Raw genomic sequence first — 12,256 nt, forward strand, 5'->3', positions numbered from 1 at the left:
AGAATAAAAATATATAATGTTCATAAAGATTAAAATTAATAAATGAATAAAACATAGATTAAAAAAAGTAAATAAATTAAATAAATTGTAAGTAAATAAATAATACATTTAACAGTACAGTATAGTAATAATATAAACTACTTAATAATATTAAATATTATTATTAATATTTTCCAAATAATATTTAAGACATATTTTTATAATATAATTTTTTCACAGTATAAATTGGGTCTTTATACAAGAAAGATGCTTTAAAATTGTATGATTGGTGCCATCTAAAATATTGAAAACCTACGCTCTACGACAAATGCTCGAATGCTCTACGGTAAAGTATGGGAGCAGTGAGTCTTGTGAAGTTTAGTGATTGCATTTCTGTTTCATTGAGTAAAAAAATGGTTTCACTCTAGCAAGCAAGCAAGCGAATTTTATTTATATAGCACTTTTCCAAACAAATGAATGCAGTTCAAAGTGCTTTACAGGCACAAAAATTAAAAGCAAATACAAAATACAGGTAAAATACAAGATTTTTTTTAAAAAAGTATGAAGGATTTATTAAAATGATAAAATAACATTAAATTACAAAGATTGTAAAATATTATAGGAAGGCCAGACTAAAAAGATATGTTTTTAATTTAGACTTAAAACTATTTTTCGGCAAGTCTTACTTCTTCTGGAAGATTATTCTAGAAGCACATTAAATAAATATGTACTTATTTGATGCCTATGGCCCCAGGCTGCATATAGTGAGCATTGGCATGCTGGAGTGTTTCTAGTGCTGTTGTCACAGTAACCAGTGAAGGCATTTGTGACAATTCAGTTTAAATAGAGTATTACTAACTTTTACATAATTTAGGAAATTATGAGTTTATTGTGCACAAAACTTTATGCAAACCAAGGAAAGCACCACTGACTGAATCAGTATGAAGATGATTGAATATGCAACAGCAATAAACAAATAAGCAATATTTATTATTGGTGGATGAAAAAAAAAACATGGCTCATGTGTGCCTTCTAAGGGACATAATTGTGTTTGCAGAAGTAATGCATGTATATAAACACAGGAAATATACAATTCAGTTACATAATGTGAAATAAATGATGAAAAAAAGTTAACAAAAAATAAATAAAATATACAAATAAATACAATATGTGATTTGTACAATATACAGTATTTTCATTTACAGGGATAATTCACCCAATAAAATATTTACTCATGCCGTTCAACTTCTAAACCTGTTGAACACTAAATATTTTTTTTGAAGCAGCTTATTTCCATAACAACAGTTCATAATCTGTCAAGCTGTCGAGCACATTTATTAATAATTTAAATTTTGATCTTTTTCTCACACAAAGATATCATATTGCTTCAGAACTCCCCAAACATACCTCACAAGTCATATGGACCATCTCTATATGGTTCTTTTATAGTGCCCTTTTGCCTATCTGGTCAATATGATTGACCAAAGATTCTTGAAAATTAACCTTTTTATATCTTCAAAAAAAAAAACTGTATACAGGTTTGAAATGATACAAAAGTGGTTCAAATCACAAAATGTTAATTTTTGAGTGAACTTTCACATTAATTCAAAAGGAAAGGTGTGATCAGGATCAAGGTTCCTGCTCAAGGCAGGCCAGTTCATGCAGGAGCAGAGCAAACGACGGTCGATCCTCAGGTTTCTGTTGAACAAACATTGTTGTGTTTATGTTGCCATAGCAATAATGACAGTAACGAGACTCATACGCAAATAACTGAATAAACAGATTAGGACACAGAAATGACAGCTGCTGCGAATTATACGAGCAACAAAAGAAACACATAAGAAGGTTTACATTAATTGAGTGTAAAAAATACCCTATAATACACATTTTAAAACTGTGAAAGAAAAAACAAATGTTAAAGGAAAACGGGAACATGGCTAACTTCCACAGAGGGCCCAATTCATGAGAACAGGATTTCTCAGTAAAACGCGTGACGTTATATTTTATTAAAGGTCCCCTGACATGGGGTTATTTTATTATTTTATAATGTTTCCTGGGTTGCCATTATAATGTTTGATGTTTTTTAGATCAAAAATAGTCATAATTTAGAAATAAAAGGCATTTTTCCTAGCCTGATTTTAGCCTCTGATTTGAACGCTCTGTTTGAAGGGGCGTGTCTGCTGTGGGATTCAGTGTAACCGGCCACTGCTGTGATTGGCTGACATGCTTGCAAATGAAATAGCTACGTATTACATGTGAAACTCTCTCGAATAGGCCTACTTTTACTACAGCTATTATACGTTTTTACTATTACAGCTATCCAAATTAACGAACCGTGAGAAGTTTTTAAAGTATTTAGAGATCTATTCCCATCACATAAAATGTTGCCGTGATGAACATTGAGCAAGCAGAGGACAGTCTGTTGATCGCGAGACTGAAGATCTTAACTTTGCAACGCAGTTTCTGCACTCTCTCTGCTTTCACCAATGCAAACACGATGATGTACACACAGTAAGAGCTTCGTTGTGCAGTGTAACGTGCATCATTGATTTCATAATGAGTTGTCCAGATAAACTCGCGCTGTGTGGAAAGATTGTTCTTTGATCGCTTTCTGTATATAATTTGTTCACAATTTAAATAAGATTATTTTCATCCTACTAAAAGAAACAATGTGAAGTTGATATTTTAGTCACTGACTGGCTTGACTTACTGATGCATAAACAGTATTGAACAATTTTGAGAGAAAGATTACCTGTCTGAACTTGAACAATTAGGCTACACATCAGAAATTGCTGCTTGGTAGCTCGATCGATTTATTTTCAGACGTTCATCGAGGCCAGCTCTGTATTGGCCCAAGTTGAGGAAACAGTCGTCGGTGAAATGTTTGGACCATACAAAACTTTGGGAAGTTGTGTCGGCGCATTTCCAGAGAAAATAAAATTAACCCATTGTTTCTTCAGAGGCTCGGATGAAGGAACTAAAAAATACTTTTGTGTTCATTTGTACATCCGAACACTGATCAACTGCCATGCTTCGCTCGTTTGCAAGCCATGATATCTCTCGAGGAAAAACTCAAAACGCGCTCGCACGTTCGTACTTCCTAGCTCATTTTGTCATGGGCGAGCCATATTCTCTGGGCGGGCAAAGCAGAGAAAGGGGAGGTTACCTTTCCTCCGTATGAGGTCATACGGAGGAGATTCAAGATCAGCCCGTCTGAGCTTTCATTTTCTCAAAGGCAGAGAAAGATAGCCAAAGCTCGGGGTCCGTGTATTATCCGATCATTTGATTTCCAATTTGAAATGAAATAAGCAGAAATGAGAAAACGGCAAAATGTGTCAAAATGTGTTTGGGTTTTCAAATGTCTTTTTGAAAACCCAAACAAATCTTTAGAATCTACTGGTAACTTCCTTATCCTTGTGGCAAACTCTTACTTTCACAAACAAAGGTTTCTTAAGAAAATTCCTAAGATTTCTTATGAGAAGTAAAATATTTAATCAAATCACTAAGAATAATTGATAATAGAAAATGTGCTTCTTTTTTGAAGAAATATAGAGATAGTTTATGTACAATGATTAATATCTTTTTTTTTTTTTTTCTTCTTCTTTGTTTAGCTCTTTCCATTTTTGTGCTGATTGTGCACGAATGAGTTTACTTGTTTAATATATACATTGTTGGAAATGTTTTAGATTTCTAAAAGATGTGTGTTTGCACTATTGTAATTTTTTTGGAATAAAAATTAATAAATAAATAAATAATAACAGTCCTCTACTACTGCTTCTTAAACTGTACAAGGCAGGTCCTAGATTGGGCTTTCTTCTCTGCAACTTAACGCGTTTCACAGAAATATTTATATATAATATAAATAAGTATATATAATATAAATAAGTGTTTAATATAAGTGACTTTGTCTTTGTTTTGTTGTTTTCAATAAAATAATAGTGAACGGTTGACCAAAAACTGAGCCTTCGTTTTAAAGGGCAATTTCCAAATATATTTTATTTATTTGTTATAATATGGGTATTTTGAGTCACCTGTCTTATTAATAGTATATTTGGTAATAAAAAGTTGTTGTTTTTTTTATTGTGTTTTCATTAAAAATATAGGCCTATCAGAACAACTTATAAAGATCAAAATCTACAGAAGACATTAACATTTTGATGTTAAACTATGTAGACATAGATGTTTGACATTTTGAACAATTTGGGCCAACTCAATTTTGGAAAATGTTCATTCTAAATATTAATTATTGAGTTGGGTCAACTTAATTTTGGGAAATTTAAATTGAGTTGGGCTAACTCAATTTTGGTATATTTTTTTATTCTAAATATTAATTATTGAGTTGGGCCAACTTAATTTTGGAACATTTTAATTCTAAATATTAATTATTGAGTTGAGCCAACTTAATTTTGAACAATTTAAATTGAGTTGGGCTGACTCAATTTTGGTATTTTTTTTTTAATTCTACATATTAATTATTGAGTTGGGTCAACTTAATTTAGGAAAATTTAAATTGAGTTGGGCCAACTCAATTTTGGAAAAATTTAATTCTAAATATTAATTATTGAGTTGGGTCAACTTAATTTAATTGAGTTGGGCCAACTTAATTTTTTTTAGAAATTTTTAATTCTAAATATTAATTATTGAGTTGGGTCAACTTAATTTTGGAAAATTTTAATTCTACATATTAATTATTGAGTTGGGTCAACTTAATTTTGGAAAATTTAAATTGAGTTGGGCCAACTCAATTTTGGAAAATTTTAATTCTAAATATTAATTATTGAGTTGGGCCAACTCAATTTTGGACAATTTTAATTCTAAATATTAATTATTGAGTTGAGCTAACTTAATTTTGAACAATTTAGATTGAGTTGGGCAAATTAATTTTAGAAAATTTAAATTCTAAATATTATTTATTGAGTTGGGCCAGCTTAATTTTGAACAATTTAAATTGAGTTGGGCCAACTTAATTTAATTGAGTTGGGCCAACTTAATTTAGGTATTTTTAATTCTGAATATTAACTATTGAGTTGAGCCAACTTAATTTTGAACAATTTAAATTTAGTTGGGCTAACTCAATTTTGTTAATTTTTTATTCTAAATATTAATTATTGAGTTGGGCCAACTTAATTTAATTTACTGTAACATGTAGCCAACATTAAGTAGGCCTATAGGGTTATGCCGGTGAGGACATTTTCCCACTGATTAACTTATTACAACACCAGTGTTATTTGTTAATGTCTTCTGTAGATTTTGATCTTTATAAGTTGTTATGATATAGACCTATTTTTAATGAAAACACAATAAAAAAAAAACACCAACTTTTTATTACCAAATAAACTATTAATAAGACAGGTGACCCAAAATACCCATATTATAACAAATAAATAAAATATATTTGGAAATTGCCCTTTAAAACAAAGGCTCAGTTTGTGGTCAACCGTTCACTATTATTTTATTGAAAACAATAAAACAAAGACAAAGTCACTTATATTAAACACTTCTTTTTTTCTTTTTTTTAACAGAAGTTATCTTGCCCCTTTAATTGTCTCCGCTATCATCCTGTCAATCATCTGTCTCATTCTCGCGGGGTCGCGCCTATGATTACAGTTTCAGTAAAATTTTATTTCACCATCATCGGTACCCACACTCAGCCGATTGCCATAATTACAGTATTTCCAATGACCATCTCATGTCCAAAACGGAGCTTATACTGTCTAAAAGAAAAGTTGTGACTGTACAAGGAAACTCATTCGTGCACAATCATAGCACAAAAATGGAAAGAGCTAAACAAAAAAGAAAAAAAGGAAAAAAAAAAGAAACAGCAAACAGATATTAATCATGGTACATAAACTATCTCTATATTTCTTCAAAAAAGAAGTACATTTTCTATTATCAATTATTCTTAGTGATTTGATTAAATAATTTACTTCACATAAAAAATCTTTAAAAGTAGGAATTTTCTTAAGAAACCTTTGTTTGTGAAAGTAAGGGTTTGCCACAAGGATAAGGAAGTTACAGTAGATTCTAAATATTTGTTTGGGTTTTCAAAAAGACAAATTACATCCTTAATGGGTAGATTACCGTTGAGGACTATTATTTTGTTGAACAGACCTGAGCGCGACGACTGATGACGTCACATGCTCAGATTTACTTGACCAATCAGCGGAAGGGGGCGTCTCATGACCGCCCACATGTGAAAAACGAATTTTGAAGTCATGTATTAGTTTTTTGCCTGTGAACTAAAAAACGAAAAATCAAGCTGAAATCTCGTTTTTTCGTAATAAAAAAAAGAAAAAAAAAAAAAAAAAGAAAAAAGAATAAAGGTGCCGTTTTCTCATTTTATTTCATTTCAAATTGGAAATCAAATGATCGGATGATACACTGACCGCTCGGTTTACACCGATTGAAATTTCTAGCCACTGGGGGACCATATACAGGCTAGGGGAACTCATATTAATGTTAAAAAACCTCAGAAAGTGAAAATTTCATGTCAGGGGACCTTTAATATTTAAATACTTCAAGGATAGTTTGTTGAGATCATTTGCTATACTGGGAAGCTTTAATGATGTTTGCGGTGGATTCACCTCTTTCCAGCTCCACTGCATTAACTCGTACACACTCTGTGGACAGACACGGGGTCTCAGGAGCCGTAGTCTTGCATTTAGGGCCTCCACTACCTCTGCATTACTACGGTTATCATAGGGCACACGTCCCTCACTGTACACCTCCCACATGAGCACACCTGCAAAGGGAACGTCAGTGCATATTTAGATAACCTAAGATATGAGGATAGAGGTGAGTGATTCATTTAAAATCCGACATTTGCAACTACCAGATTTTTTTTTCTTCTGATTAATATTGGATCGTCTGATAGTCTTAGTGGCTCAATATGGACTCACCAAATGACCACACATCTGATTTGCTGCTGTATTTCCCGAATTTGATCACCTCTGGAGAGGACCACCTGACTGGAAATTTGGACCCATGAGAACTGGTGTATTGATCATCTAGGACAAACCTGCCGATACAGATGGGAATGTTCCATTACACTGAGCAGTGACATGGATCTCTGAAATATTGAGGCACTGCTACTCACCTTGTCATTCCAAAATCTGCTATCTTCACCACATTATCGTCAGAAACCAAACAGTTTCTTGCAGCCTGTTAAAAAAGGCAAGATTTTGGAACAAATGCACAAAAGTTTGTCTCAATAAAGGAAGAAATTGACTCATTAAACATTCTGTCTACACCTACCAAATCTCTGTGGATGAAGTTGGAGCTCTCCAGGTAGGCCATCCCCTCACTTACATCCAAACACATCTCTAGCAGGACCTCCTGGGAAAGACAGCCTTTTTTGGCACGTAAGAAGTCTGTTAGGCAGCCATTCTCCATGAATTCAAATACCAGATAGATGGGTGAGCGCTGAGTGACCACACCACACAACGTGACCAGCTTCTCGTGGGACAGTTTCCTGTGAAGGCAGACAATGAGGGAGCAATAAATTCATGACATTTTCTCACGGAATGCTTCACATCCATAGTCATGTCCTTTGAAACATACAGCATGTGTTACTCACATCATAACTTGTGCTTCCTCTTTAAATTCTTCCTCTGACATGAAACCCTCACGGACAGTCTTAACTGCCACCTGACGGTCATGCCAGCTTCCCTTCAAGACCAAACCAAACTGCCCGCTCCCCAGTTCCTCCCTTAATATCAGTTCATCAGGGTGAATCTCCCATTTATCTGTAAAAGAGAAAGGCTTACATAAATATAAACACACACTACAGTTCAAAAGTTTGGGGTCGGAAACATGTTTTTGAAAGATGTCTCTTATCCTCACCAAGGCAACATTTATTTGATTTGATTAAAAATAGAGTAAAAACTGTAATAATAAAAAAAAGTATTATTATAACTTATTATATGTACAAATATTATAATATTAATAACACATTTTAAACTCTAATATATTTTCAGCATCCAGTTTTCAGTGTCGCGATCCTTCAGAAATCATTGCGGATTTGGTGCTCAAGAAACATTTGTTATTATTATCAATGTTGAAAACCGCAGAAACTGTGCTACATTGTTTTTTCAGGATAGAAATGAATAGAAAGTTCAAAGGAACAGCATTTATTTGAAATATAATTATTTTAAGATACTATAAATGTCTTTGCTGTCATTTTGATCAATTTAATGTGTCCTGCTGAATAAAAGTTAATTTCTTTAAAAGTATTAATTTCTTTAAAAAAAAATACTGTACTGATACTGTATTCATATTATGAAATTTTAACAATTTTAACAATGAACGACAATTCAATTCATTCAATTCATTTTACTTGACAGCTGGAATTTTACCTGAAGACAACTCCTTAATCCTTGACGATTTTGGAACATTAGACACACAATGCCTCAATCTGGTTATTAAACCTGTCACAAAAACAAGCAGATTTTTTCAGCTTAATGAGAGAATTAACATTCACATTAAAATCTAAAGCAACTTGCAGATTTGAAGAGACATTGAGACATTAAAGAGACATTAAAACATTGCCTCTGACAGCAAGAGGTAGCTATAGCATGTAATGGACACTATTCAACAGAATGGAATGCAATAAAAGAGCAACTGAAGTTTTTTCTTAACTCACCTGCCGGATTGTGTTGGTGATAGCGGATGAGCTCCGGAATGCTCGAGAACAGGTATTTCTCAGCTAAGAAATACATGACATTTTCACCTTCTTTCTGTACTTTGATCTGGTAGTGCTTAACTAGTGGATACTTCTCTCCATCAGACCTGCAGACCAGTGACATTCATCAAAAAACATGAAGATCAAATATTGATTGGACAAAAAAGTAAGATTTTTTTTTTTGTAAGTGATTGCAATAACATTCACTTCATTGCAAAGTAAGTGTTTACCCCGAAACTCTGGAAAATATTGACACGGTGTATACACCTGCATGTTTAGAGTCACGGACTATGTAACCCCCGTCCTTGTTCTGTAAATGAAATGTATAATGTTAACCATAAATTCATATTCATGTAAATGCTGACCAATATGAATCTACATAGAAATATGATTTTTGTTTCATTATGACAAAGTGGTATAGTGTTCGTGTTGTACTAATGCTGTGGCCTGCCATGGAAACAGTTTCTATTACTGATAATAATTAGGACATACATGAACTGTTTCACCTCACATGTATGTCTGAATCTACCCTCATATTTAAAACATAACAAATAAGTGTCATGACAGGAAACACAGCGCAGCCACATTCTGGTTTAAGGGCTGTTTGAACTCTGCACGCTTTTGCCTGCACCGTCTGCAGATGTTGCTCTTGCACGTTTGCAAAGAACCCCAACTTTCTGCAATGCCCAAAAACTGTGAAATTGTACTGAGGTGATGTACAGATTTTGACTAAGTGTTTAACACAGTTAAAGCTTACTGTCGTGTGACTTCATGGAAACATTAACTGATTTTATAAAATGTCATTTGACTGTTGTTGGTTGCCTTACCTCTCTCATGAGTAACTCCTCTGCCTCTGTCCGAGTTACGTCCTTATTGTACCATCTATCAAACCACAAAGCATTAATATGCGTTAAATCAAGCTTTGATTATGAACTTAAGACCTTTTTTTTTTTTAATTACATAAAAAGTTTTATTCTGTAACATACGGAACTTACTCAAATTTCTCAATGTTGTTAGTTTTTTTTTCCGCAATATATACGCACGGCACAGAGCCAACATTTCTGTAACAGGAGAGAAAAGAGCACAAAAATATTTACTTGTAGATGTTTTAAAAGCCTGCTACATTTCCTTCCTTTGTTTTTTCACAATTCTGTTCTTCTTAACTGGATTTTTTGCAAATTTAAAATGTAATCAGCTTTATATTAAAGGTGCTCTATAAATGGCTATTGTTGTCATTGCTTTAGTTAATAAACATAAAATAGAACTAAAACACCATGTTTATCTATCGATCTATCTATCTATCTCATGAGTGGCATTTTGTTACATTTGGCAAATGTCAAACTTTTATTCATTTATATGTTTATGTAATGTGTCAAACTTCTGAATTCACAGTGGAGGGATTCTTTTACAAGGCATTATGCTAAATCTAACTTATGAGACTGCAACAATTCTATTAGATATTAACCCGTCTTTGTCCCTCACAGTCCACCAGTTCGGTTCAGAACAGTCAACGATAAAATATTCTTCATCTTTATGTAGAGGCAGGTCTGTATTTTCTACAGGGCTGAAATTCCTCAAAGCCACAACAATCCTGTCCTCTGGATCTGAAGATCGTCGCTAGAGGATAAATACAGACAGCTCAATTCACATCATCTCATTCAAACACTGTCCTGATTATAAGCATTTCAACAGCGAATGTAACAGAAATATTTTAATAATCGCAAACGTTTAAAGATACAATTTTAAAACCTACCGGTAAAGATAAATAAAACATATTGGCCTGGTTTCACAGACAGGGCTTAGATTAAGCCAGGATTAGGCCTTAGGACGGTCAATTAGGACATTTAAGTAGCTTTTATAAACGTGCCTTAAAAAAAACCTTACTGATGTGCATATTGAGACAAAACAATGGCATTGACATATTTTAAGAAATGTCAGTGCAAGTTGCTTTCAGTTAAGACAGCTCAAATATGCATTTTAGTTTGGGACTAAAGTCAAGGCCTTGTCTGTGAAACCGGGCAATTAAGTCTAAAATATGCCATACATATATAAGCATGAAAGTCAGAAACAGTAAACAGAGATTGAATGACAAACCGTTGGATCTGGAGTTGGGGGAAGAGGTTTGGCTGTGGGATGAAATGAAACAACTATGAAAACAATGGAAAAGGACTCAGGGTCGTCATACTCAACATTCAAATTCATATATGGTGGAATGACAATAAAGTGATTTCAAATGAGCAGCTGTTTTATGTGCAAAACGTAAATGAGCTTGCACCTCCATTGGGATAGTATTCACTGCATCCCGTCGCCAGCTTCTCTGCCTGATGACAACACCTCCATTTCCCTTCTCCCCAGAAGTCAGGATGGTACTTCAGAAACAAGTTGTTATTTTGCGTCGCTTTAGAAGTGGAAGAAATAACAGAAAATACAAAATATAATGTTTAAATATTTCACTCTACAATGAAAACACTTGTTTCTTTGTGAATCACTTTCTGTAACAGCTGCTGCTCACCTTCTTTCAGAGCGTTGACCCATTTTAACCTGCAGTCGTTGTCTGGAGCAAACACATACAGATAGTAACTGTCATGGGCGATCTGTCAACAAACATTAACAAACGAATAAACAACAAAGCATTTAAGTAATGTAAACAAAAACCAATGCAAAAAGTTCATTTTGGACTTCTATGAAAAACACTTGTAGAGACATACTAGACATAGACAATATTTACAGGAACTGTCTTCTATATGACATATAAGCAACAATCCACTTAATTCTCACCTGGAAAGGGTACTTGTAATCACAGGGAATGGGAACATCACTGCGTACAATCTCCACACACTTGATATGAGACAGTTCGATGCAGCCTTTTTGAGTTGGCTTTTTCTAAGGAATATATATAAAAAGGAATATGTCACTATAGTCATCTCATCACAGACATTGTCTTAACTTATTTTAAAAAGTGAAAAAGTAACTTTTACATTAAAATATTGACAGTTACAATAACGACTCCAGAAAACTGTGTGAATAGGCTACATACCCCAAGACGATGTTCGAAGTACGTCAGATCCTCTGTGTTTAACACAAAAACCCTCTCTTTGTAATTGCACGGTGAAGTTCTTCTCTTTTGCTGTGATTTCTTGTACAGTGTTTCCTTTAGGATGACCCTTGGGTACATGGTGAAATTCGGATATTTAACTACCGCATGGAAGGTTGACTCATGGCGAATGGTGTGTGCCAATCACTAGTTATACAGTTGTAGAGCTTATAGCCTACTTGTGTATAAAGCATAGGTTTCCGGAGTCGATAAAGGTAAACCACTTCCTGAGGTAGACTGCACAAGACAAACTCTCAAGCAATCACATGCATATGCAGACACAACACACAGACACAGACACAGACACACACACACAGACACACACACGCACACACACACACACACACACACACACACACACGCACGCGCGCACACACACACACACACACACACACACACACACACACACACACACACACACACACACACACACACACACACACACACACACACACACACACACACACACACACACACACACACACACACACACACACACACAC

General features: G+C 34.0%; 1 protein-coding gene across 1 annotated transcript; it reads right to left on the reverse strand.

Annotated features, from left to right (window-relative positions):
* Positions 1-1,335: 1,335 nt before the first annotated feature.
* On the reverse strand, positions 1,336-11,918 carry itk (IL2 inducible T cell kinase). The gene is made up of 17 exons (XM_056258570.1): positions 11,697-11,918; positions 11,438-11,542; positions 11,172-11,253; positions 10,935-11,057; positions 10,754-10,785; positions 10,125-10,276; positions 9,655-9,720; positions 9,487-9,541; positions 8,890-8,969; positions 8,621-8,766; positions 8,334-8,405; positions 7,556-7,724; positions 7,234-7,450; positions 7,076-7,140; positions 6,879-6,997; positions 6,564-6,721; positions 1,336-1,677 (listed from the first exon to the last, which is right to left on the reverse strand). The coding sequence occupies exons 1-17, from the start codon at positions 11,832-11,834 to the stop codon at positions 1,609-1,611; spliced, it is 1,848 nt and encodes a 615-aa protein (XP_056114545.1). The 5' UTR covers positions 11,835-11,918; the 3' UTR covers positions 1,336-1,608.
* Between the last annotated feature and the right edge of the window lie 338 nt (positions 11,919-12,256).

This window comes from Rhinichthys klamathensis, unplaced genomic scaffold (genome assembly GCF_029890125.1).
Source record: "Rhinichthys klamathensis goyatoka isolate OS25496 unplaced genomic scaffold, OSU_Roscu_1.1 h1tg000153l_1, whole genome shotgun sequence".
In the NCBI taxonomy this organism is placed as follows: Eukaryota; Metazoa; Chordata; class Actinopteri; order Cypriniformes; family Leuciscidae; genus Rhinichthys; species Rhinichthys klamathensis.

Coding starts and splice junctions, on each gene's coding strand:
- itk (XM_056258570.1), bottom strand. CDS start 11,834: ATGTACCCAAGGGTCATCCTAAAGGAAACACTGTACAAGAAATCACAG. Junction 8,970..9,486: donor AGGAGTTACTCATGAGAGAG/GTAAGGCAACCA, acceptor TTTCATTTACAG/AACAAGGACGGGGGTTACAT. Junction 6,998..7,075: donor GCAGATTTTGGAATGACAAG/GTGAGTAGCAGT, acceptor CTGTATCGGCAG/GTTTGTCCTAGATGATCAAT.